Source organism: Pholcus phalangioides, unplaced genomic scaffold (genome assembly GCF_987345545.1).
Source record: "Pholcus phalangioides strain wild (caught in Gottingen) unplaced genomic scaffold, Ppha-v1.0 ptg000003l_1, whole genome shotgun sequence".
Classification (NCBI taxonomy): Eukaryota; Metazoa; Arthropoda; class Arachnida; order Araneae; family Pholcidae; genus Pholcus; species Pholcus phalangioides.
The window spans coordinates 30,490,144-30,517,730 of NW_028301596.1; the positions used below are offsets into that span (position 1 = coordinate 30,490,144).

A 27,587-nucleotide genomic window follows, 5' to 3' on the forward strand; every position below is an offset into this window, starting at 1 on the left:
AAAATGAAATATTTGTCTATATTGATGTTCCGCCATTTCATAAAAGTTTCACTGTGCAATTAATGTGATTTTGTGAATATATATATAACTTCATAACTTTCACACACACATGTGTGTATGTAGGCCTGAAGGACATTTGCTCCTCACTTGGGGTCACGTTCTTGGAGCTTCCCGCATTTACTTATAGGTGGCTTCGTTCGGATGGGATCCATCTAAATAAGAGAGGGGTCTGGGAGGTTTACGATAGTCTTAGGTCAGGTTTTTTACTCCCAGACCACGTAGTCGGGAATGCGGGTTAGTTAATGATAATCACAACAGTACTGACGGGGAATTACCCACCTCTGACTTGGATGGCTTCTCGATTGACAACAAACCACCGGGCAAATTAAAATGTGTGTTAATAAATGCCAGGAGCTTGGGTAACAAGAAAGATTTTTTAGAAACTATGATAGTTGTGGAGGACTTGGATCTTATAGCCATTACAGAATCTTGGGCAAACGATGGGGATGAATCTTTCTTACACATCTCCGGATACGATACTTTTTTGAGAAATAGATCTGATAGGAAAGGGGGTGGAGTGTTGATATACGTGAAATCATGTTTGAAGGCTAGAGAGTGTAACGTGCAGAGAAGTGATATTGAAACCATATGGGTTGAACTTGAGAACAAAAGACGTCATAAGCTTATTGTTGGGGTTTGTTACAATCCACCGAATAGGGATCAAAACTATATCGCCAAAATGCATGATGAAATTTCCTACATGTGTAAGCGAAAGAGGGTTCTCATACTAGGGGATTTCAATTACCCGGGTATTGATTGGGAGAACCTTTCATCTGGAAATCAGTATGAAAGAGACTTTCTTAAGTTGGTGCTCGAAAATTTTTTGTATCAGCATGTATCAGAAGCCACTAGGGGTACTGCTATTTTGGATTTAGTTCTTACTAGTTCTGAGGATCTAGTTGAACATGTTTCGGTGGGGGAAGAGTTTTCTTCCAGTGATCATCGTATCGTCAGATTTCACTGTAACTTTTCCTCGGGTGAGGTTGATAACAAAAGACTGGTTCCTTGTTTTCGGAGAACTAACTTTGATGTTTTGCGAAGAAGGTTAGCGGAAGTTTTCAAAGACCGGTTGGAATCAGTAGGGGTGGTAAGTCAATGGGAAGAATTTAGTACGAAGCTGTCCTCTGTTTTGCACGACGTCATACCCTTTGTTCGAAAAAAGCGTGTTTGTACATCACACCCTCTATGGTTCACGGATAGCGTGCGGAACCTTTATCTTGAAAAGAAAAGAGCATTCAGAGAGTATAAAAGTGGACGAGGTGACCTATCATTGTTTACTGATAAAAGAAGACTGTTGAAGAAAGCGATAAGGGATAGTAAAAAGCAAGTTGAATATAGGTTGGCAGATAACATTGGCTCTGACCCAAAATCATTTTTTCGATACGTCAATAATGGATGTAAGGGGACAGTTGGCCCCCTCTCGATAGGAGGCTCAAAAGTAGAGAGCAATGTAGGCATGTGTAGTGCTTTCAATGACTTTTTCGCGTCGGTTTTTAATGGAGATAATGATATTCGATATACGGGTGTTGCATGGGGTTATAAAACGCTCAACGATATTCAAGTGGAAGACGTGGAGGTCCTAAATCTTCTAAGAAATGTATGTGCAAGCAAAGCACCAGGACCAGATGATATCTATCCCAGGGTTCTCAGGGAAGGTGCTAATGAATTGTTGGGGCCAGTCGCACAGATATACAGGAGTAGTGTTGCTGAGGGTATCGTCCCGAGAGATTGGAAACTGGCTAACGTTGTTCCGATATTTAAGAAGGGTAGTAGAGAAGTGGTGTCTAATTATCGTCCAGTGAGTTTGACGAGCTCCCTCTCGAAAATTTTGGAAATTATCATCAAAAGGCAGTTTGTGAAGTGGATAGACGAGAATAATGTATTGTCGGATAATCAGCATGGGTTCAGGAAGGGGAAGTCATGTGTAACTAACCTCCTTTGCTTCTATGATTACGTGACTAAGGCTGTGGGTAAGAGCAAAAATGTCGACGTTGTTTACCTTGATTTCCAGAAGGCATTCGATCGGGTCCAACATGGCAAACTCTTGAAGCGTTTACACGAGATTGGAATAGGGGGCAACTTGCTGAATTGGATAGAATCGTGGTTAAGAGATAGGTCGCAACGAGTTATGGTGAACGGGGAATTCTCTGGTTGGACAGACGTCACAAGTGGAGTTCCTCAGGGAAGTGTCCTTGGCCCCATACTTTTTTCACTTTTTATCGACAAACTCGATCAGGGTATCGATGGAATTACTAGCAAATTCGCAGATGATGTGAAGCTAATGGGGGTAATCGGAAATGAAAGCGATAGGGAGTTGCTCCAGACCAACTTAAACAAGATTGCAGCATGGGCAAATGAATGGAGCATGACGTTTAGCGTAGATAAGTGCATGGTCGCTCATTTTGGTTCGAACAACCCACGGTTCTCTTACGAGTTGAATGGTGTCACTATCCCGGATGCAACTAGAGTCACCGATTTGGGAATTCTCATTGACGAGCGACTTAAGTTTTCTGAACATTGTTCAGCGGTTGTCAAAAAATCTAATAGAATGCTTGGTCTCATTTTCAAAAAGGTCTCTTCGCGTTCTCCTAAAGTCATTCTTCCGCTTTTTCGAGGCTTAGTTCGTCCTGGACTGGAGTATGCTGTAAGGTTTTGGAGACCATACCTACAGAGGGACATAGACTTGGTTGAAGGGGTGCAGAGAAGAGCTACGCGTGTCCTTATTGGCACACAGGGCTTGAGTTATGAAGAAAGACTTCATTTTTTGAATATGTTTACATTGGATGAACGCAGGTGTCGAGGAGATATGATCGAAGTGTTCAAAATTTTCAATGGGATGGATAGTATGGACCATGAACTTTTAGTACACCGCCAGTCGACTGCTTTTACAAGGGGACACCAGTATCGATTGGTGAGGGACAATGCAAGGTTATGGTGTCGCAGGGAATTTTTCTCCAATAGGGTTGTTAATAAATGGAATAGCTTACCCCCGGAGGTAGTAAATTGTAACACAATTGACACGTTTAAAAAGAAATACGATAAACATGTTGGGGTAAATCGAGAAGCTATCCATTCTTAGAATAAGACAACCATAAGTATTCTTTATGGGCATTGTATAATATTTTATCATGTGTATATATTGTTTGTAATTTGTGTTAATTGCATTTTTAATTGGATTGCTGTATTTTTGAAACATATGACAACCATATTTTTATGGGCATCTTTTTATCAGCCACCTCGTTGGGCATTTTGCCTGTTGTGGCGTTGTATTTGTAATATATATATTTTACTATAAAATGCTTAAAGTTTCACTGCTTAATTTTTATATCATGTCTCCCATATCAACAGCGTTCTAAGAAGATTTACCATATTGCATATTTATTCCAGTTTTTTAAGCATTAAAACATTGAAATATTTCAGATTCCTTTGAATGAACAAGACACCAGCTCAGACCAAGAATTTGAGCGAGAGTCATCAGCGTGTGTTGTGCAGTATTTGCTTTTCCCTCCTCACACTAACACTACCTTCAGAGATAGGTAAATTTTAATTTTTATAAATTTATGAAATGGCTCCATCCTCAAACATATACATGGATAGAAAATGCATCGTCTAGATAGTCTTTTTTTTCTTTTTTGACATTATGTTAAATCCCCCTGTCCTCAGGATATGGTCTGGTTTTTTACAAATATTTTTCATTTTCTTTCAAAATGAAATATTAAATATTACTTTTGAATATTTTTCTTCATTGTTTTCTTTATAAACTTATTTGATATGAGCTTAGGAAATTAAAATGTTGAAAAATTCATCACCTCGAATTATATGGAAGCTTGAAAAATTATGGAAAATACTTTTTCTCGTTTTTCTAAACTGCCTACAACTGAGTTATGTTAGAATTATATTGGCATGTCTACAGCATTGTGTGTGTAGTGTTATTGATATTATGCCTGTATCTTTAAAATTGACATGCTGTGCATAAGAATGAAATGCTATAGGGCAACCTGTTGCACTTTGACTATAGTAAATCTTGGAGCACTTGAAATATTTTTAAAAAATAATTCCATTCTAGCTGATGTTTTTGGAGTGCAAGAGATAATACATAACCTTAACACTGAATGCCGGTTCAGTGATCTTGGCAGTTTTGCAAGTAGTCTCATTTTTTTAAACAAAATTGTGAGCTTGTTTTTGCCATGTTTCTTCTCAACATTGCAAGTTTAGTGAACTATATTTGGTAATTATAATCTATGCAATCACTTAATGAGCCATACCAAGTGCTCAATCATACCAAGAACTGTGAATAAAGTTATTAATAATTTTTTTACAAATATTGGAGTATTCTGTGCCTGGAAACAAAAAAGATCATGTACCTTGGTACAGTATAAAACTTGAAAATTTCCTAGTGTACCTTGGAATACTCAACTTATTTTTAATACTTCTTTTTTTGCTTTTGAATTCAGTTTATATTTTAAGTTTTAGTTCCATACTTTTTACCTATAAAAACTTCAGCTACACCCATTTCTTCTCTTCTACACACCTTTGGTTTTTTTTCTGGTTAAATTTGTTGGGGAAAAAAATTCACAGTGCATCCAACAAAAACTTTTACCAAGTGAATTTCCATTTCCTTAGGAGGAGAGGTGAGGAAATATTTTATTGTTCATCAGTGCCAGATATAACGGAAGGTTCACTATACATGCACCCACATTCCAACATGTACCAATTCGTCAGAGGTTCCGCAGAGAATATGGACGAAGTGCATGTCTGGTTTAGTAGTAGTGCCAGATGTAACAAATGTTGACATCATTGGGTGTTATATCTTTAATGAAATCACCTAGTATCAAAGAAGCTGACAGAACTAAAGATTTAAAAACATTTAATTTTTCTTTAGCATAATGTAGAATAATTATGTATTTTATCTACACAAATACTGTTCTACCTCCATTATTCTTAATTTTGTGTATATATAATCATGTTTGTGTCAATATTTTGATATTTTTTGTTTCAATACATGATTTATATTAAAAATACTCGTATATATTTTTCCCAGTAATATTTATTTTTTGTCTGTAATTTTTTATCCTGCTTCAAGATACAAAATTACATGTTTAAAGGTACAAGACCCAATGTTGTACCTTGGAGCATTTTAGCCCAATCTTAAATCCATATCTCGGTTATAGTAGAACAGAAAGGTAATTTAATATCACCCAATGTTTCATATAGTATACAGATACTAAAAATGAAATTGACTTGGATAAAAAATAATGTTCAAAATACAAGTCTCCCCTATATATGCTATGGGTCTGCTGCTGCTGCAGGGACAAGATTTTTTTGACGTGAAAGTATATTTGTTGCTTGAAATTAGAAAGCACAGAGCTTGTCAATCAAATTTTTGTTTTTATTCAAAAAACACACAAAAATAACTTTCTCATTTAATTATATATGTATTCCAGTGCATCAGAGGATGAAGACTCTGAGCTCCCTGAAGCTGATGGAGAATTGCAGCTAATTACTGAATGCTGGATAGAACCTCAGTATGGAATAACGTCATCTCAGTCTTCATTGCGAAGTTTAAAAAATGTAATCTATCAGCAAATTTCTGAATGTGTAAGTCCTTTTTTTAATGTATATTTATTTGCTTAGTTATAATTTTAAGCCATGCTATCAGCTTTAGATATAAGTACATCATGTCACACTGTCATTTCATAATTAGTTGTTTTTTATTTTTAAAAATTGTTGACTTTCGTTGAGTTTCTTGTTATTTTGCTTTGGTTTTTGAGTCCAATTTTGATTGATTTTTGTAATAGTTTTCCAAGTATAGTTTCTAAGCTCATGTACCTTTGCAAGACATAAATATGTAAATAATAGTATTTAAAATATTCCTGTAAAATAATTGTTTTGTTTCTTCTTAACTACTATTCATTCATCATTTCTGATTTAACTTAGTTGATTATACCAAATTCTTCAAACCTAAAATTCAAGGTTGAATGCATTTATGGGCAAATTTTATTAATTTCTTTGCAGAAAACAGAGTTGGGCGGATCTGAGCTCAAATGCTGTGTTAGATTGAATGATATTTGCAGGTCTTTATATTGGATGAAAAGTAACACTGCATGAATTAGAAAACATTTGGGACTTATCGTGCTGGTCATTCTTGTGTGGGTGTAATCGGGTGCAAATAGTGCAGTGGTAAGATTCTCGTCTACCACCATGAAGGCAACAGGCAGGTCTGCAAGTTTGATCCCAAGAAACTGCAACAAAAAGTTACCCTATCGGACCTGAGGTGGCCACCAATAGATGGCGCCTCAGCATGTCGTGTAAAATGAGAATGGAAATATAACATGACTTTCTCTACAGAGAAAGTTTTCTGCCCCAACTCGATCGGTAGTAAATTGCCATATGGTGATACTAACTAGAGTTATTGAGCGGGGTAGAAGTATAAAAGTAATAGATCATTATTAAATAGAATGCCAAATGACTCATTATATCAAGCGTGGGTTGTATTGAGCGAGAGAAATATTACATTGCACAAGTAATCATTTGAAAATAAAGCAAATTAACTAAAATAAAATACTGCCTGACAGTTGAATGGTTAGCCTGCTTGTTTTTAGCTGTGCTGGTATGGGTTTGAATCCTGGTTTAGGCAAAGAGGTGTGCTAACAATAACAATTTCGTCTTGAACAGATCACATGAATAACTTCGAAAAACAAAGATTAGGTTATTTAAATTAAAAATTAACATGTTTATATGCAAAACCATTCAGGAAATATTTTTATTCCTCGAAGTTGTAAATTAGCTTTTATACAGACCGCAAAAGTAATCTTTGGCAAAATATGAGTTTGCACCAATGACTTACAACATCAAGTAAGAAATGGGATTTTTTTAGGTAGGTGTAAAGAAAGATCATGTTTATAAGGTACCAATTGAGAGAGAGATTCTACTGGGTACAAACTTGAAATGAGAGGATGTATAGTTTTGCCTCATGAATATAGATCTACTTCAATTAGCAATCAAAAGTCCATTATTTTTTTTTTAATGAGAATTTTCCAGCAAGGCAATGCTTTAAAATCAAATTTTGCTCTACATCTTGTTTGAATTCTGTAATAAAACTGTAATTAAAGTTATTCAAATATATCTGGCAATAGGCGAGTTCCATAAAGCTTAGGTCAGGGGGACATGTTAGCTGATCTAGTATTATTAGTACTGGACAGCAGATGCGATGTTGCTGCTGCGAATTGAAACATTTTCTTATTGAAAAATTGGGGAGGGGGGTTTCACCAAAATTCTGGTCTATATGCCTCTTCAAATAGTCTTCACTTTGATAATAATTTGTGTTCACATCTACAAAGTTTGATTTTATCATTGATAAAATTAAAATTTTGTGGCATTTCAAAATTTTGATATTTTTCTTTAGCTGTTTGCAGAAGATTTTGAGTGCATATCAATTTTGACAACATTTGAGCATCTAAAAACAATATGTGATCAAAATAAGAAAGATTTGGAGGGCTTGCAAGAACAGTCTTCTACCGTAGTTGAAGGTGATGCATCATTTCAACCCCCATCTCCAAAAAAAGATCTGTCACTATCGTCGTCACAGAATGGAACATCTTCAAATATCAGTTTGATGCCATACACTGTAGAGTTAGAAAGATTTCTTCATAAATGTCACCAAACAGAATCAGTTTTTCCTACTCTTCTACCATGTAAGTTTTTTTTTTTTTTTTCATGTTAAATAATATTTTAAGCAAGAAAGATGTGGTTTCCCCGTTTTTTTGTGTTTGTTTATCATTTGATGCAAAATACAATTTCATTTTTTTTTCTCCTGATGTATTTCTCCCTCCCCCCCCCCCCTCCATGTTTTAGGTGATTCTGTGCAGCAAGAAGCAGAAATTAATTACACAGAGAGCATAAACAACTTACTCTTTGAGTTTTTCATCAACAACATGAGGAGCTTTCATGATAAGGAAATCACTTTGAGCCCAGAAGACTGCCTTAGTTTCATGCTTCACTTACACCACAGAAGTCGTGATATGGTTAAAGAGCCAAAATTACCTTTCAGTCATCCAGTATTGCATGGTACAGCCTATATTCCTATGGTTTCAGATCTCCAGATTCGAAACGTGTCCACTTGTTCTTTCTGTGCCAAAGACTATGAAAGTAGATCTGTTCAACCCTTGGAGGAAAAAGTTCTCCAATCCATACTAGATAGTGTCCCAAAATGGCTATGTTTCTTTAAGGGTACATCCCCTTCCCATTACCTTTTGACTTTAGTTCCATCTACATTCACTGATCTCAAGAATCTGAACTTCAGTAGTGATAACAGTGTTGATAATTCTGATGATGGCAATGCTAAAGAACCGTCTGCAGCAAATAATCATTCAGCTGTATTATCATCTAATGAAATTGATTTTAATCCAGCTAATCTTGAACTGGATTTAACTGAAAGTATTCCAGAGACAGCTGATAATGCAATAGTGTTGAGGAATAAAATTCCCAAGTTTTTCATTCCAGTGTACATATATGATTGTGTTCTTTCTTCCATAATGAAACAATTGGTGCATGGCAATAAAAGCGAGTCTCCTGATAGTTATGATTCATACGAATTTAATTTCGAAAGTCTAGTAAACACTGTTGAACAAGATAATTCTGATTCCATGACGAATGGATATAAAAAATACAAGAAAAAGTTGGATAAGACTTTGGTAAAAACATATCGTATCTTCATGGATAAAGCATTCTCTAAAGCTTATGTATGTGCAGTTTACAGGTAACTTATTAACTAATGTATTATATTTGTAATATATTAGTTATTATAGTAGTAAATATGTATACTCATTTATTATTAGTAACTTAACTGATTTTCAAAAATTTTCCACTATATTTTTCATAGTTCTATTTTATTAATGTTGCAATGCTTGTGTGAAATTCAATAGACTCTAACACTTTTCATTTTCATTCAGCTCATTTTTAATTGAATATTGGTTTACAGCTTTTTTTTTTCAATTATATAATGTGTCAAATAATGAAAATATTAAATTTTAATTGAAACATTTTTTTGTACAGATCTTTAGTTCTAGATCTCCCAGTCGACAAAATTGATGCAACTGCTGCTATAGATGAAATTTGTGAAGAGTCTTTGTTGGAAATTGATATCACAGATTTCTTATTCACTATATGTGGCCATGTAAAAGACTTCATCACAAAAAGCTGCATAAAATATCAACAGGAAAAAGCAGATAAAGAAAGAAGTGAAGAAAATGAAAGCACTGAAATGTCCTGGGAAGATGATGTAATGCACCTGTACAACTCTGAAAAGTAAATGTATTTGTTTTATACTTATTTTCTGTTTTTCTTTACATCATTTTTCAGTGCAAGTCTCTCAGCAATGAGTAAATGTGTCCTTGTAAAGAAATTGGAGAACATGTCATTAGAGTTTTTATGACATCTCTGTTGATTGCTCGTGCAATGCTACAAATTACCTAATTCTCATGATACAAATTATTACAATCAATTCAACTGTGATATCATGTAATAAAACTGAGAATACATTTTTAATTCAAACTATTAGATTTTAAGAAAGGCAGACTCATGTCTCCAGTGGTGTAGATGGCGGCATGCTTGCCCGGTATGCAAGAGGGCCTAGGTTTCAGTCATGGCAGAGACAAGATGACTTTTCTTTCTGAGTTCACCTCAGTATAATATCCGAAAAATGTTTCCTTTATTAGATTTTACATATTTGTATTCTGAAATTACTTTATTTTGTAACAAGAATTGAAAACTTTTATGTAAGCTATATTTTAAGAACTATATTTCTCTGAAGTAATGTAAAAAATGCTTCATAAGAAAAAAAACTGAACAATATTTATCAAACATACCAAAGGTATTCAGCAATTAGTAATCACCTGCAAAAGTGATGAATTATTCCAGATAAATCATATATACTGAATCAAATTTACCAACTAGGCTTGGGTTTTATGTATAATCTTTAACAAGTGTTAATACAAAGCTCATACATTGCATATGCACATATCGTCGTCCTCATATCAGAAGTAGGAATGTGCAAATTTTCTTTTTTTTATCAGCTGGTTGGATACCTTATTTTGTCATTTAAGTTTTACCTGAAACGGTTCAATGTGTATCCGTATTGAAGCACATGCTACAAAGCATTTTAAGAAAATAACTTCCATAGAGTAGCATGGGTAGAGTAAACATTCAAACGTCATTTCCCATGTTCTTTTTTTACTAAGGACATTGCTCATTCATGCTTCTGACATGAGGGGAACTATGCGATATATATATATATATATATTACATAGTTGTGAGAGTTGAAGTTGAATGAATTGACCCACATGGGTAAAGGGTTAGTATCTTGGAAGGGATATAGCCTGGGCTTTGTCTGGTCTGACAGTTGAAATTGAATACTTTATAATGTTCACTAAAAATTGCCTTGTGATTGATAAGTATATGCATGTGCTGAAATTAACAAACTGTGTGTGAGAAAATTATTTGTTTCATGTAAATGAATAGAAATTATATACTTTTCATAATTTTATTCCTTAGAGTCAACTTAAAGTTTCCTTTGAGTGTTCTTCAAAAGCATCATCCCTGTGAGCAGTTGCAGCAGAAACACGCTGATGTGAAGAACAGCTTTCTGGAAATACTGAAATGTTTTTTGAAAAAAATTCCATCACGACCAGATTACTATGTGTTTTTTCCAGCGCAGCAATTTGATGAAGTATGTGACGATTTCAAATAGATGTCTCAAGATACCATATTCTACTTTACAAATTCCGAAGAGCTTTTTCATAAAACATTTGTAAAAAAATTTTATTAGAAAATAATATAACTCTTATTGCTCTGAAATATAAAAGAAAATTGAATTACAGCCAAATATTTAAAAATATATTTTTATGCATTTCCTTAAAAAGTATTAGTTAGTAGTACAGGGTGATCCAAATGTCATGCCACCCATTGCAAAATAATTAATTTTTCAAATTCTGCTGATTGTGAATGCAATGTTTTTCATAGATCACAGCACTATACAGTTTAAAGTGCAAAAAAAAAGTTTTTTTTTAAATTTCCTGCACACTGATGTCTCAGTAGTTCTTTGTTTGTTTATGATCAAGATTGTTTTCTGACAGAAGCAAAAAATGTTTATGATTGAACAATATTTTTCACCTAATCGGTTTGAAGCCGATAATAGGGCATTCAAAAATGAATTCCCAAATGTTTCTGTGCCCAATAACACAACAGTCAACAGCAGATTGGTATCCTGTTTTCAAGAAACTGGAAATGTTGAAGCCTACAGGTGAAGTGGACACCCATCTCTACTCAGCCAGGATGGAATTTTGTAAACTAAAGGACAAAATGGCAAACTCACCTTCAAAGAGTGTAAGAAAGTTGATGTCACAGATGGATGTGTCGTATGGGCAGAGCTCATAGGATCCTGAAGAAATTAGAGTTTAATGCTTATTGTGTTCGAGTTGCTCATGAGTTGAATGCTTCTGATCAGATCAAACGTTTGCTATTATCGATGACTAATTCTTCATTAATTAGAATGGTATTGATAATCTTGATTCTGTGTTTTTTTTAGCCTAGTTCCATCTAACAAGTTATGTTAACAGTCAAAACAGCAGAATTTGGTGTACCAAAAATCTGCACATCTATCATGAAAAGCCTCTGCATTTGATCAAAATCAGTGTGTGGTGTGCAATTTCATACCATAAAATATTGGTCCAATTTTTTTTAAAGAAAAAGTGGATGACAAATTGTACAGGAATATTATCTTCCAATTCATTGCACTGTTGGGCAAAAATTAGCGTTTTTGTTTTTTTGTAACAGCATGGAGCAACCTACCGTACATTTAATGACACAATGGATTGAATGATTGACATAAGATTGACACAATGGACACATGAATTTTTGAAAGATCACCTTATTTTGAATGGATTGTGGCCACCAAAATCACTTGACCTATATCACCCATAAATTTTTTCCTGTGGGGACACCTGAAGGCAACTAAAAAAACTATTTCATCAGAGATCGAAAAGGTAAGTACACTTACCCTGGGAAAATTGGCCGAAAACCTGGCAAAAGGCTCACATTTTGAACACATGTTGTGACATTTTGAAACAAACTTTGTTTTTGTATCAATAAATGTTTCATTTGAACTAATATAGCCTTTTGATTTATTTCCTGATAGCATTAAAAAAAAAATATTTTAGAATGGATTGCATGACTTGGATCACCATGTAGTTGCACTTTTCCCCCTCAATTACTGTCATTCATTATTTCACTCAAAAATTTGTTAGAATTTTCCTATCATGACAATTGTTCCATTTTATTGAAATTTTAGTACTTAAAATATTACATATATTTAAAGTCGTCACAATGTAAACTCAAGTTATCTCAGCTTCATAGTCAATAGCAGATGAAGGGAGGATGTGATAAGCACAGGATTGCTGAGTGCTAGAAATCTTTCTGTTTGAGACAGCAGGTTGTAGATGGGTATTATAATATTCGATTGCAATCAAATTAAACTTGAAATTGTATTTCATTTCCATCTCATCAACAATGATGTGTCAGGGTGCATTTTACTGGAAAAAAATCTTAAAAATAGAAACAAACTCTCATGTATTGCTATATACAGTGAAACTTGTATAAAATGGAATGTCAAAAGACTAATTATTTTTCGTTAGACAGGTTTTCGTTTTATAAAGGTGCGCACAAAAAAAAAAAAAAAATACAGTATTTTGTTTCTACCATTATGCAAAACTTGAATTTTGAGAATATTCAAAACACTATAAACCGAGTATTAAACAGTGACATGCATATAATTACCATATTTTGAATTTTTTCATGTTATTTCAAATTACTAAACATTTGAAATTTCATACTTAATGCACAAATGGTTAAACTTTATTATAAAACTTTCTCCCGAATAGCAATAGAACGAGCACTTATGTCGAAAATATAATTTTTTTTAAATCTAAATTATAAATAATTGAGAAATGCCACATTTATTTTAAAAAATAGTGACAATGAGATCAACAACTAAAAACCTTTGTGAAAGAAAGATGATACATTTCTGGCTGTATTTATTTATACGTGAATTCTTTTTTGAAATAATCAAATACAGTTTTCTGTACCAGCACTGTTCGTACAATACTGTTCTCTGCAAACATTCGTGCACTGTTTATCATGCTGCAAAGTCCTATAAATTTATAAGGCACTGAACTGCACTTGTGTACGAGTTTATCACAAGATCTTTTCCTGCAACTGTGTTGGATTTCTTTTCATCACTGCTACTTTTATCGGTAAGCTTTCCTAGAATAGCAGTTTCAATACAGTTTTCGTACAGTGTTACTGCAACTATCATTCATTGCTATGAAATCTAATGCATTCAATCCTAATTTTGCTGCATCTAATTAATGCTTCTTGTAGATTATAAACTTCATGATTGAGTTATTTTTCAATTGAATTTATTTCTCCCGGTAAGTTTGCTTTCACAAAACAGAAGTTTCAGTATGGACTTCTTTTCAAGCTTATGAAAGTCACAATATCGCATCTAGCATGTTGACAGATTTTGTTAATTCTGATTAAACTTGATATATTTTTCATCTTTGCCAGCAGTGATTGCATTACAAAGCTCCTGTAATTTGTCTTCATGTTGTGAATCACTCCTTCACCCATTGGCTGTGTAGCACTAGTTGTGCTAGGTGGGGAAAAAAGCCTGTCTAACATTGGAAAGCTCAATGTGAGGATAACAAGTCGCATTGTCAAAAAATAACAGAACCTCTTGTTTTTGTTTTTTATTCTGGCATTGAAGGCAACAAGCCACTCTTCCATGATTTTAGCTGTCATCCAGGTGTTTTTGTTTGCCTTCCATTCAACTGGTAGACTTTTAGGATTTATATTCATGAAAAAATTTGGTTTGATATGGATTTATCAATAACCAGAGGTTTTTTTTCTCCAGTCAGAAAATCTCACAAAAACACAGTAAGTCATTTCTTCGACTGTTTGCCTCCAGCAGAACTTGCTCCCTTCAAGCAAAGAGTTTTGTTTGTTGGGCCCCCCTGTGGAACACTCTGGATTCATTTCCATTTGCTATGTCTTTAACATTATATCCTTCAATTAAATTCAAAACTCTTTATCTCCAGTTATTCAGTCTCAGGGTCAACGACAGCAGCTTCATCATAAACTTCCTTGAATTTTATTGAATGTCGTTTTTTCGAAAACTTTCTAGCTACCCATTGGATGCATGGAAATCTTCCCAAGTTGTCAATTTGTTTTGCTTTAGCTTGAACTATTGGCCCAGATATTGGCAGATTTCTGGATCTGGCATCCACAAACTATTCCCATACAGTTTTGTTAATTCATTCATTTCCAGTCGTGCGCATTTTGTTTCTATATTTCCATTCAACCATTCTTCTTAAATTTCACATTTTCTTTTGATAATGTCATAACATTGGGTTTTTCCAATAGCAAACTTTTTGCTACCCCTGTGACACTTAAATTTTGCTTTTCTTTTGCATGTATGACCTCCATTTTTGGATTAAAATTCAATACATGTTTCTTGTGACTGGTGGCATCTCTAAACTGAATTATTGTTCAGTCTCCCTCGCCTATTCCTCTCCTGAACTACTTTCAAAAATTTTGATAATTTCCATTTAGGAGTTCGACCATTTCTGTTGTAAATAAAATGCTATTATTAAATTTTGAATAGTAAATGATTCCACCCAAGCCAAAACCCCAACTCCTTACTTCCAGACCTAGTTCAGATAGATATAATAAGCTTTCATAGTTTTCCAAGAAGTAAGAGTTAAACCATCTTAAAGAGGTTTCCCATAATTGAGAAAGCATTAATTATCCTATAGACTATTTTTCTGTTCTGTTCAAGACAGGTTTTTGTCTCGTACAGTGTCCCTCTTAGACAGGTTCCACTTGTACTATATAACACTGCATAGGCCTATTATATATTTTTTTTATCTTCACAGTTCAACTGTAATTTAACAAATTGGATGCAATCAACATTTATGTTTGTTAAATAAATTTTTAATTGAAGTTCTACTGTATATGATTGAAGCTGAAAATAGATGAAAAGTTTATTTTTAGATTGTTTGAGTGTTAAATTTTATACAGTGAAACCTCACTACAACGGTATTTGATATCACAATAATCCCTATACAATGATATTTTTTTCTTTGTCTGCAGAGTTGTTATATCGAGTTTTCATCATAATTGTAATATTAAATGATTTCATGTATTTAATTTTCATCTTTTTTGTTCCATTTACATCTTAAATTATATTGCTATTAAATTTTTAAAACATATTTTTGTTCAGGCGGGTGAGAATGACGAACACACATTTTCAGAACAAGAGAGTGCACCAGAAACTGATGTGGACATTCATGGAAATAGCTTACCAAAACCAGGTAAAGTTGTCTTCAATTTATTATAATTATTCTACCTGAAGTATTTCTCACTCTTGAATAGATATGGCCAAATGAATATTTCAGTGATTTGTCTTTGAACTGATTAGGGATTTTCTTAAGCGATCAATACAAATTAATATTAGGTGGGGAACAAAGTTCTCGTCAGAAATAAGGTAGTGCCAGACAAGCTGCAGTAGTCTTGTTTAGAGTCTAATTTGCATAATTTTGATCATTTTGGAAACGCTAATGTGTGTTCTAGCAGTACTCGAAATTGTTTTCGTTGTTTGCAACTTTTAGGTGTAATATGGGATGTGTAAAATGTCTGTTGAAAAATCTAAAATTTGTCACATCATTTGGTTCCATTAGAAATCCAAACTTGGTACTTTCAGGACTGCAATCACAATAAATTCCATCTTAGGAGATTCCATTGTAAGTGCCAGAACAGAGTAGGATACTGTTTCTACTGTGGACATTCCCCTCGACAATCCAGCTGGAAATTGCCCAGTGAGAGGGCAATCAAAGTAGCCAGATGCACACTGGCACACCAGGTTATATTGTCTGTCTGGTGGGATCACTGTGGAATAATCTCCTATGACTTTCTTCCAAAAAGATATTTCTTGTTTTTTTTTATCCTGTTTTCCAAAGAATAAATTTCTGTCAAGAATTTTGTTCCCCCACCTAATACAGTTGCTCCTGCTTTATAACGTTTCCACTTAGAATGTTTTCCCGCTTAATACAACTTATTTTCTTGGTTCCAACTCTAACTATTTCTCATTGAAACTTCTCGTTGGAACCTTTTGTATGGGAGTATTTTGAAAAACGTTATAAGCGAGATCCACTATATTAATAATTATCACAAAAAAATTTGTATAAATGAATAATTATTCATTTATTTTCGCGGCTGTGCAGTCAGGTTGTCCAGTAGTCATAGTGATCAACTCACATCATGAAGACCCAGGTTCAAACTCCATCATCGCCACAGTGGTGGTAGACTGAAGTTGGTTTTTCAAGGGTGAATGTGAGCCAATCTCTCCTTTAAAAAGTTGCCACAGAGAGCAACATGCCTACAACAGTACAAATATTTAATCATTACATTTCACTCAGTTTGAAAAATAGATGAAATAGATGGCAGCACTAAAAAATTCATGCATAATACTAGATTATAACTAACACTGGTACAACTTAGGTGCACATGCACACTCCCGGCACAACGTATTTGGTAGTAAATTGTAGGCCATAGACCAGAATTGGTCTTGGTCTGAAAGAAAGAAAGGGTCATCTTTTTTTTCTCAAAAAAAAAATGAAAAAATCCAAAAATCACAGTACAGCATTTAATTAGAAAATCCTATATTGTAAACAGATTCAAATGTGCCTTATTTTGGTGTTTTTTTGTTTTGTTTTGTTTTAGACAATGCCAGCACCAATATTGATAACCCCGATCAGACCAGTTTGAATAGCAATGGTAATACTGATATATCTTTTCCATCTCTTGAGGATAGCCCTAACTCGAGCACTTCAAACAGAGATGAATGCCATCCACTATTTGTTCACTTACTTTGTTCGATAAGAAACAATCAAGATATAAAAAGCTGCTCTGTAGAATCTCTGCCAACTTGTCTAAGTATGTATTTTATTTTCGAATAGATGTTTTACATATCTTTTTTTTTTTTTATGGCAAGTAATTTTAATGGGCATTTTTCCCATTTATTTATTGTAATTTATTGATGTAATTTATTTTCCCATTAGTCTATGGACGTTTGATACTTATTATAGAAATACCAGATTCTTTAACTGGTAAAAACAAATAATTGTACGGGGTTAAACCAAAGGTGGCCAACCTGTGGTATTCGAAGATTTTCCACAAAATATTTCCAATTAATTCAAAATATCTCAAGATGCATGAGTAATTTTTTTTTTCCTTTTTTATGTAGAAAAAAAAATTTTGAATTTAAATTTTCTGGTAAACATATGTTTATAAAATGGGACAATCCTGTATATATGGAACATTTTGTAACCATAAATAAGAGCATTGATTAAAAAATGAGCAGCATATGTAGAGGTTTTTATGTTAAAAAGTGACAAATGTTGAGATTTGTGATCTTGATAGTGGATAGTACAAAGTTGGCCACCACTGGGGTGAACATAAAATTTTCAATTGATCATTTCTCTTGCAACTGTCATCAAAGTACAGTTTCTTGGGTTATGCCTCTGTCAATTTCAGTTGATACTTTATTCTTACCTTTTCAACGTTTGCCTGACACTAGTGGTTGGCATAATCAAAAAGCTGTTTGTAGAGCATGCAGTTTGTTGGAATATTTTCTGTCCATATCAGAGAAAAAAAATTGCTGTGCAGGCAATCTAATGATGTGCTATACAAGTATATTTTTTGTGTTCATCATTTTGAGAAATGAATTTCAATCTGAAAACATTCAGAGGAAATAGAACATGTTCATTTTCACCCGCTCACTTTTACTTCCTGCCAAAAGAGTTTTGGAAGAAATGGTGAAACCTACATATGAGGCCATGTAACAGTTTAGCATACAATACTATATAAAATAATATATAAATTTTTTTTTAGTTTTTTAATTTTCTTTCCTGTAGGCTATATTCAGGAAATTATGACAGCCAGTGGTTAACAATTATGTATGCACCCAATTGCAACCTTTCATATTGCATTTTTACCATTCTCTGTACACAAACTGGATGTTCTTTCCTATTAACTGGCCGCAAAATAAATTGGGTTAAGACTTTATTTTAATAAATACTACACAGATTTTCAAATTTTGCTGCTGAAGTATTAATGCTCGAGACATTTACAATCTTTATTGAGAATATAGTATTATTAATTGACCCCACCCCCTTCCATAAAAGTAATTTCAGTGAGATGGAGTGAATTTAACTAACTTCTATCAGTTTCTCTATGAATTTACGGTTTTTAGTCTTTTTTTTTCCTTCATGAACTATCTTCAATAACATTGTTTTTCCCCCTTTCAATTTTTTCAGATGACGTTATTCAGTGCATTGAATCCGAATCTCCTGAAATTGATTTGCATAAGTTACGTATTACTCTTGATGTAACTTGTTTGGCATTGCCTGATGACATCAGGAATCCATCTGTGCCACGTGAGCATCAGTATTCAGCATCTTTCAGCAGCAGCTCGCCGCTACCTGAACAGAATCAATATCACTCTTTGACTGAAAATGATGGTGATGAAAATTTTTCAGAGTATGTGATTTTGGCATATTTTTGACATTTTGGCCTGTATGTGTGCTGCATTTATCCACTATAAGGTGATGTGTAGCCCCCACCCCATTAATTTTATTTTCATAAACTGAAGTTAAAGTTACAAGCCATTTATATTGACAAAAATCATCAATTAGAAATAATATTGAGTCAGAACATCAATGATTGCTTACAATTTTTTTTTGTTTTCAATATCAGAATTTTTTTGAAACTGATTTCATTATAATGAATGGGAATATAAGTCATACGAAAATGAATACAATGCGACAAATATTTTAATAGAAAAAAAGTGGCCCTCTGGTTTCTGTTTTGTATATAGTGGTTGGTTGTGTGATAAATCTACAATATCTTATCAGTTCTGACTATTTGACTGTCAAATTTATTAGTCTAACATTTATTTTTGCAGACTCTCTTACTCTATAAATAGATTACCTTTTGGGTGAGACAATATATACCAGGAAAACAACGTCAGTAGATCCAAAGTAAGAAGAGACCAGCAGCTAGACATGATTCGGAACTGTATGAAGTTCCTTCTTCATTAGCCAAGAAAGCTCATTCACTGACTCAACAACTGGAGCATCTACAGCGTTTCATGCCGATGCGGATTATCATATATAGGCCAAACTAAACATACCCTTAAATACTGTTTAAACAGTCTTAGAAGATATGCAACCAACCAGGACTTTAACCTCTCATCCATAGCTCAACATTGCTGGTCCTTTGACCATAAATTTGACTTTTCATCGGTCAAATTTATTTAAAAACTAGCTGATACCCAGCGGCGACGTTGCCCGCCCCATAAGATATTTATATATGTATAGCTTATTATTTCTTAATCAAAAAAATTTCTGCAGCAAGTAAGAAAAAATTACTTTTATTTTTAAATATTTGAATTAAAAACTTCAGGCAATCGCTTGTGGATACACAATATTTTTTGTTTTTCCTTCTGGTGTGTAGATGTGTAAATTTGTGGGATTACCAACACGCGAACAGGCAACGAAAAGCTGTCCGTGTGAAAAACAGCTCAAGTAGGGTGATACCTGTCACTGCTAACGAGTGGCCTTGCACTTTGTTGATTGTCATGGCAAAAGCTAAACGAATCGGGAACTGTAATCATTTGAAAGTGAATGGTATTTCTTCAGTGATAATTGGGATACATGGAATGAAGACGTCTTCTTTGGCCCATCCAGTTAGAATCGTTGCTTCAATGATGTAATTGTGCAATTTCTTCACGCAGAGTCTGGTGCCATTGCAGAGTCTCAGTGTCTCCAAATTTCTTAAAGACATTATAGATGCTCCAACTTTGAGGGTCAAGTTGTATGGTGGAATATCCAAACAGTTCAGAAATTCTGCAGGATACAGAACTGTCTGCGCTGTGTATGTGACAGTATCAACCGATTTGCAAGATGTAGAGTCTCGTGGAATAATTTTTAGGATTTTTTCGTTGATCTTGTTCACACTGTCATTTTTCGGTGCCAGAATCGCTCTCACAAAGCCACTCATGGTTTCGGTGATTTTGTTGAACGTTTGGAAAGACTTTGTCTGCAAGTTCTTGAACTGAGTTTAACAACTGGTAAAATCCATTTGGGAACGTAATCAGTCCAGTGCTTGGCTCTACGGGAATTCTTCCATTACCAAGTTTGATCAGCTGATGTGAAAATTCCGAAAGTGATTGTTGAGGCCCCAAAATCATTGTTTCCTGACAGTTTCTCACCCATTTAAAGCATATACCCAACTATGACGAACTTTTAAAGTAGCCTGCGGTTTATTCCTGGTCCTGTTTGGTATATATGCAGAATGTGGCGATGATCAGCCTAAAACTGTAGATTTGTATAAAGAACAGACATACATACATACTTTCACATTTATATATAAGATGCCTCTCACCATTTGACTTGAATTTCTACAAATTCCACATCTACAAAAACTGAAACCAACTGGTTAACAACCTAACCAGCATACCGCCCTTCTCAAAAATCTGGCAACAGTTTTTACAATTTTTTTCACCATCAGCATTACTACCACTTTCTCATCTGTGATTAGCTCCACCATTTTTATTTTCTAATTTTCTCATGTTACCCATCATTTCATTTTGACTCTTTGTCTTGAACAGCAAGTAACTCTTGCTATATGGAGCATTTGTCTTTTTACTATTTTTCAATTTTTTCTTGATTACTGAAGAAGGAACTTCATACAGTCCCGAAACGCATCTAGCTGTTGTTCTCTTCATATTTTGGGTTTACAGAAGTTGTTCCCCTAGTATATATTCTCTTACTCTGGTCAACTACTACATAGTTAAGTTCTGAATTTCTAACAATGTGAAATATGTCTATAAATGTGAAAATAAGTATGCTTGTACTTTTGAATGACACACTTTTCCAATTTTCATTTAATTTTTTAGTAGTAGCCCATCTGAGACAATTCAGCCTGCAGCTTTTCAAAACATTCCTCCTTTTCAAAGAGAGGAACTGCATAAATGCATCGAAAAGGTAATTTTTTTTTTTTGAAGTTGTCAGAAAACCCTTTCATTTATTTGCATCTGATGTTATTGTTGGTAACTGCAGTAATGATGCAGATGATATATATATATAAAAGACCTTTATCTACAGTTATCAAACTTTTGTGGTGTTTCTCTTTATTAACAATAATAAACTTTTTTTAGATAAAATGGCTGCTTTTAGATGAAAAAGTATCTGCAGCTCTTCATTCTCATCCAGTCACTTCTTCTACTTTGCAAACAATCGTCACTCATGTGAGAAATACAGAAGAAAGTCCATGTTGTATGGTCAAAGATGTGATTCTGAATTTTGTTTATGGACCAGAAAATAGCATTGACAAGTTCACTGAAGTATGCTCTTATCATATATCTCAAAGATTTGTATATATAGCCTGTCATACATTGCTAATAGAAACATTTCAATAAAAATAATTTAGCCCTTCTGTAAAACTTTTTCATTTATTCTTTTGAATCATTGGATGACTTTCACATACCATAAACATAAAGAAAAAAACTAAAAAACAATTTACTGATCAGATTTTAAAATGATGATATACTTCCTTTAAATAAACATTTCTTTAAAAAAAGACATGAAAAATAATGGTTCTTATAAGCTTTGAATGAACCACTGATTACAGCTGGTCCTTTTTTACATATCGTCAGGCTCTCTAAAAAAAGATGCATGTTTTGGGAAAAATAAAATCCTGATGTACCCCAACCCATAAACATAAATTGTTTTTTATAAATTCATTAAAAATCACTTTGACTATGACATCTAGAATGAATATTATATTTAAGTGATGTGCTCATTTATACAGAATGGTATTTAAAAGAGTATAGCAAAACCTTCTCTAATGGTCACCTCGAAACAACGGTAGTCTCTGAACAATGTGTCTCATAGACTTAACATTACAAGAAATCTCCAAACAATTTATAAACACTGGCCACTTAAGACATGGAGTGGAGGGAATATGGAAATGCGCATATGCGATAAATATGAAAAATAATTTTCAGGCTGATTTTTAAGGGAACTTTCCCATTCCCAAACTTTATGGGGGGGAAGAGAAAGATTATGTATGCTTTCTTTTCCTGGGTACAAATGCTAGATGGGTAAATTAAAAGCCGTGGAGAAGGAAAAAACGAGATAATATAGGGTATAACAGAAGAGACCTGTTGTCAGTTCCCTCTAATCACTAGAGGGATATGCGTTACCCAATTACTAGAAACCCTATGTCTATTCGGCACTCCATATTCCAAGAGATGGTTCTATCCAAAAAAAAATGGTGCTTGCAAGTGGGAATAGAAATGTCCAGGGTACTAATTTTTTGAGTGAGATGTCTTGTTTTTTAAACAAGAATGTATATCCACACCTATATCTTCAGATATTGAATTTGACTTAGGAAGACCCTGGAAAGAAGTTCTAGCTGAAGTTCTATTGTGAACAAAGACATATTTGGGGTTGCTGATACACTGTCTTGGTCCATATCAGTTTTTCTCGCCTTTTGTGATTTTAGGATGTTATAATAGTGCTGTAGATTGATTAATCAATTATAATATTAAAATATAGACATATATTTTAATATAACATATAATTATATGACTCATAATCAGTTACAGAATTTATCATTTCATGTGCCATAAGCATAGGTCACAAATTCGTTTTTTCCAGAAATAAAACTACCACTCTCAATAGCAGCCACATTTTCACAGTCCCTTTAGTGGCCAATGTTGACAGGTTTTACTGTATATAATATCAGAGTGAATATATATGTGTGTATGTGTTAAAAAAATAAGTTGAAATGAATATAACTTTTGAGAATATAATTGTTGAAACAAAATTGTTGCATTCAGGTTCTTAGTCTTGTCATCAGTATTTTTGCTTTTAGCTTGTTGCTAATTAAAATCTAAAAATTATATCATTTTGGATATCAATGTTTTTTTTTATTTGAATGTTCAATTCAAAGCTACATTGTTTTTTTTTATTTTCAGGTTTTTGAACATATGAAACCTCGTGGCTATAGTCTCAAGAAAATTGAAAATTTTTGGTTTTTGGTTGTAGAATCAAATCTTGAAAGACAGAAACTTCGGTTGCAAGTTAATTCACTGGATCCTCCATTAGGACTAATGTGCAATAGCACTTCAGTACAACAAAATTTCCATCCCACCGAAAATAATGAATCGGCAAGGAAACTTAATTTTAATGATCCTTGGCATTTTTCTTCCAAAGAATCAGCAGCCTCCGCAAAAACACAAGAACTCACTGAAGTGGAAAATAATGATTGCATAAAGAGTATAGAAAACCCATTGCAAAAGCTGCCACTTATTCAAAAAAAATCAAATTCACAATTGTGTGGAGATGAAACAGTTGGTGACATAGAAAATGACAGTGATTGTAAAAATCCTGTTGATTCTGTGAGAAAGTCAAGTATTCAGAAATTGAAAGAAAAAAAAAGTGAAGGGCGCTTGCTTGCACCAAGTTCATTCACTTATTCATCAGTTTTTGAAGGTTTCATTTTAACAAGACGGTCAAAGTCATTGCCTGCAAATTTAGATGTACTAAGTGTGAGTGAGCCAAAGAAAACTTCAGATTCTAGGGCAGTTCAAGATCATAGCAGTGATATTAATTCAGATACTCAACGAAGCTGTACTCAGGTGATTTTGTAGTTTTTTTAATTTTTCTTAATAGATGTTATTTTTTTATTCAAGTCTTAGATGTAAATGCAATCTACTAGTACAATTTAGTAATCAAATTATTAAAATTGTGAAAATTATGAATAGTGTTAAAGCTATAAGCAAAATCTGCTTATAAAATTTTTGTATCTGTTTACATAGTTATTCATTTATTTTTATACATAGTTCTAAGCTGATAAGAAATGTAAGGAAATGTCACAAAAACTTGAAATATTCTAGCAGATATAGATAGAGCTTCCTCTTAACTCTGGAAAATGTCTTCTTAACACAATGTTTCAAATATCAAAATGATGACTGTTGTTTATCTTTCTGTGCAATCAATCAGGGATCAGTGACAACTGCTGCATGGGACTTTCCTTTAGCAGCCAGAGATATGCGTTCAGTTTGTGCTCCCAGATATGAAGTTCAAGAGTCTGCCAATTGCTCTCATGTTGGGAGTGATATTGAATGCGGAAGCATTTCTGAAAGTTGTCATTTAAGTAATTTAGAAGAGGGTAAGATTTTTAAAATTATTTACTGCAAATTCACCTAATAGATTGTACCTGAAATATAAAACATGATGAGCATGATGCTTTTCACTTAACACATTGCCAACCGGTTTGTTATTGAAAAGCTTCTCATCACGCTGTTTACGCATGAGTATAAAAACATGAGTTAACTTGTGATTGGTTAACAGTGTATTAAAATAAACATTATGTATTTAAATATTGTTAGCATTTAAAATTTTAGACTTCACTTATCATCCGATTTTGTACACCTGAGTAGATTTTTCAAAAATTAATACTTGAATTATATATATTTCTAATATTGAATTATATATATTTTTATATTTGAATATTTGTTTGTGATTTTTTAAAAATATTTTTTATTTTCATTAAAATTTTTATAGTCAATCCCACTTATAATGTTTTTCAAAAAACCGTCATGAAGAAACATAAGCAGGAAAATGCTTTAAACAGGAAATCTTAACAAGAATCAGTTAGTACGACTTTTTTTTTGTGGTTTCAACTCTAAGAGGGAAAATGTTATAAATGAAAACATTATAAACTGGAACGACTATGTATACATATGTGTATTTCGTTACAATAGGGCCTCTTTTATGAAAGTTTACTTATGAATATATTTTTTCTTCTCTCTTGAAATGCTTGTGGAAAGTAATGTTTGTGATTTTCATATGTGAACAAATTGAAATATCGTATCTGAAAAACCTTACTGCCAACACAATAAAGAACCTACAAGTTAAGGAAAAACAACTGTCCTAACAAGCTTTAACACATTAGGGCAGGGGTTCTCAAACTTTTTCAACCCGTGGTGCCCCTTACCCTTATGAATGCTTATCCATGGCTCCATAACAGTTTAACAAAAAATCTCTTCGAAAAACCATTGTTGGGCCTCCACTCTGCAGCACCATGACAAAGGTTGGTGGTACACCAAGGTGCCACGTGCACAGTTCAAGAATCCCTTCATCAGGATTTGGGATTTTTCCCTCTTTTATAGGTCTCTATCAATGGTTTTTTATTGTGCTAGTTACATATACAAATATACAAATACAAATACAACGCCACAACAGGCAAATTGCCCAACGAGGTGGCTGACTTAAGAACATCATGGATCCCCGAGCCATTTTTTTGGAGGCCCTACCTAAGGAGGCCGAACCCCCCAACGAATCGGTACATGCGGGAATGTGCGTGTACGTATAGTGCAACCTGACGTAAAGTTTGTTTCTGTGTAATGCTTGTTATGTGTAGTGCTGTCATCTGCCCCCAGTTTTTCTAACTATGAGTGAAGTGTTATGGTTGAATGATTTACCGTTGTAGGACTGTTTGCTCTCTGTGGCGAGACTTTTTAACGGGGAGATCGGCTCGCATTTGCGCCTTGAAGTTGGGAACCACAGAAAACCAACTTCAGCCGACCACCACTGTGGGGTTCGAACCCGGATCCTCGCATCACGAGTCCGGCACTATAACCACTCGACCACCACAGCGGCAATGTATCAAACTTTTTCATTAAGAAAACTTTTCATCAAGAAACATAATTGCCACTGAGTCTTTTTGTTTCCCATCAGCAAATACATATAGTGCTTGAATACAATAAACTATGTTTTAATTGTTTTGATATAAATACATTACAATTTCAAAACTATTTTCAAGGTTATGATGGTGACAACAGTGAATTATGCAGCGAGTGGGACTGGCTGAGTTCTTTAGGCCAAAAACGACCACTTTTACCTAACTTTTGGTTGATCATGACTGTGAATAGCTCAAAAGTCACAATATATTATCACATTAGGTAATATTATTCTACTTTTTAAAAAAAGCAGTTTGATCTTGTAAATTTTAATGTATTTATGTTTACTAATTATAATTTATATTAAAGACTCATTGCTGTGGATATTGGAATGCTAAAATTGAACAAGAAAAAATAAAATAATCCTCTGGGAATTCAACTATACAAAATTTGTTTTTTTACTCATTCCAGACATAGGAAGAAAGAAGATGATGAACTCAGAGAGAGCAAAATTGCTTTGTCTCAAGTAGAATCTCTCATTACTGATATTTGCAAAGAAGTGAATCAGGTAAAAATAATGTCATATTTACATATTGAAACCTGTCCATATAGTGGACCTTTAATGAAACAGACGTGTCTTAAACAGAATTTACGAATGATCTAGTTGATGATGGGTTGAAACTGATCTAAAATGTGAAAATAACTTTGGCCTCTTGGCATTCTGGGTTATGTAGATTTCACTGCGCATACAAAATTTTTAATTCACGTTCTTGAAAATCATAATTCAAAAACACTTATTTTATGCAGTCAACTCCTCTGTGAAAAAAAAATAGTACGCTCATTTTGCAAATCTATTTCTACTAGGATCAAAGGTGTCACCTATTTTAGGTGAATTCACAGAGCTGTCATTCGCAGTCAATTTTTCAGTCTAGTCATCATCATACAGTCATGTAATATGATAGCATTGCATAGCTGCCAAGTCTCCAGAATTTTAGCTTCATCGCTCACGCTCCCGAAAAGTTCTTAAATCTCCCGAATTTTTACAAAAATCACAAAAATCCCTAATTGTCCCTAAAAATTTCCTACTTCATTAAAAAAAAATCCCCGCTTATGAAAACAATCCCTAAGGAATTTCTTGTGGAGCATGAAGCCTCTGTTTTTTCCCTTTCGAAATGACGTGTGACGTCATGTCGACGTATTTTGCAGCCAATAGTCCTGGATAATAATTGAAGATTATAGTGACGCGCATATGGTCAAAATTTTTTTTGTTGAAGTTACGTACGTGCGATATAACAAAGCATGAATACTGATAAGCAAAAACATATTTAATTAATTTTAAAGATACTTATTCCAATGAATTTCCTTTCATCAAACGTTCCAGAAGAGGGCCGACTTTTCCTCTTTGTACAAGTTGTGTTATGGACATAAACATCTGTCATGGAAAGACTGCCATCATCACTCGTGAAATTTAAAAAAAAAACATCAAGCAAGTGTCAAGAAAAGTCTGTGTTCTTCAAAAATTGACACTTTTTTCCCTTTATCTTCCAATGATTTTGGGGTCATTCGCGCAGACACTTTTTTCACAGCGTTTCTGATTGAACACAATATTTATTTTTACATCATTGAAGTTTTGGCCTCCAATTTCACTTGTTTTTTGCGTAGG

General features: G+C 33.7%; 1 protein-coding gene across 2 annotated transcripts in view; it reads left to right on the forward strand.

The window, feature by feature from the left end:
* Positions 1-27,587, forward strand: part of LOC149088387 (KICSTOR complex protein SZT2-like) — a 110,526-nt gene that overhangs the window by 31,031 nt on the left and 51,908 nt on the right. For both annotated transcript variants that reach the window (XM_089247470.1, XM_089247469.1), the window contains exons 20-34: positions 3,481-3,596; positions 5,505-5,658; positions 7,466-7,754; positions 7,915-8,818; positions 9,115-9,366; positions 10,612-10,786; positions 15,395-15,485; positions 16,894-17,106; positions 18,489-18,711; positions 21,131-21,218; positions 21,392-21,577; positions 23,216-23,878; positions 24,243-24,411; positions 26,068-26,206; positions 26,396-26,492. In XM_089247470.1, coding sequence (XP_089103596.1) covers positions 3,481-3,596; positions 5,505-5,658; positions 7,466-7,754; positions 7,915-8,818; positions 9,115-9,366; positions 10,612-10,786; positions 15,395-15,485; positions 16,894-17,106; positions 18,489-18,711; positions 21,131-21,218; positions 21,392-21,577; positions 23,216-23,878; positions 24,243-24,411; positions 26,068-26,206; positions 26,396-26,492 — 3,759 coding nt within the window. The remainder of the gene's footprint in view (positions 1-3,480; positions 3,597-5,504; positions 5,659-7,465; positions 7,755-7,914; positions 8,819-9,114; positions 9,367-10,611; positions 10,787-15,394; positions 15,486-16,893; positions 17,107-18,488; positions 18,712-21,130; positions 21,219-21,391; positions 21,578-23,215; positions 23,879-24,242; positions 24,412-26,067; positions 26,207-26,395; positions 26,493-27,587) is intronic.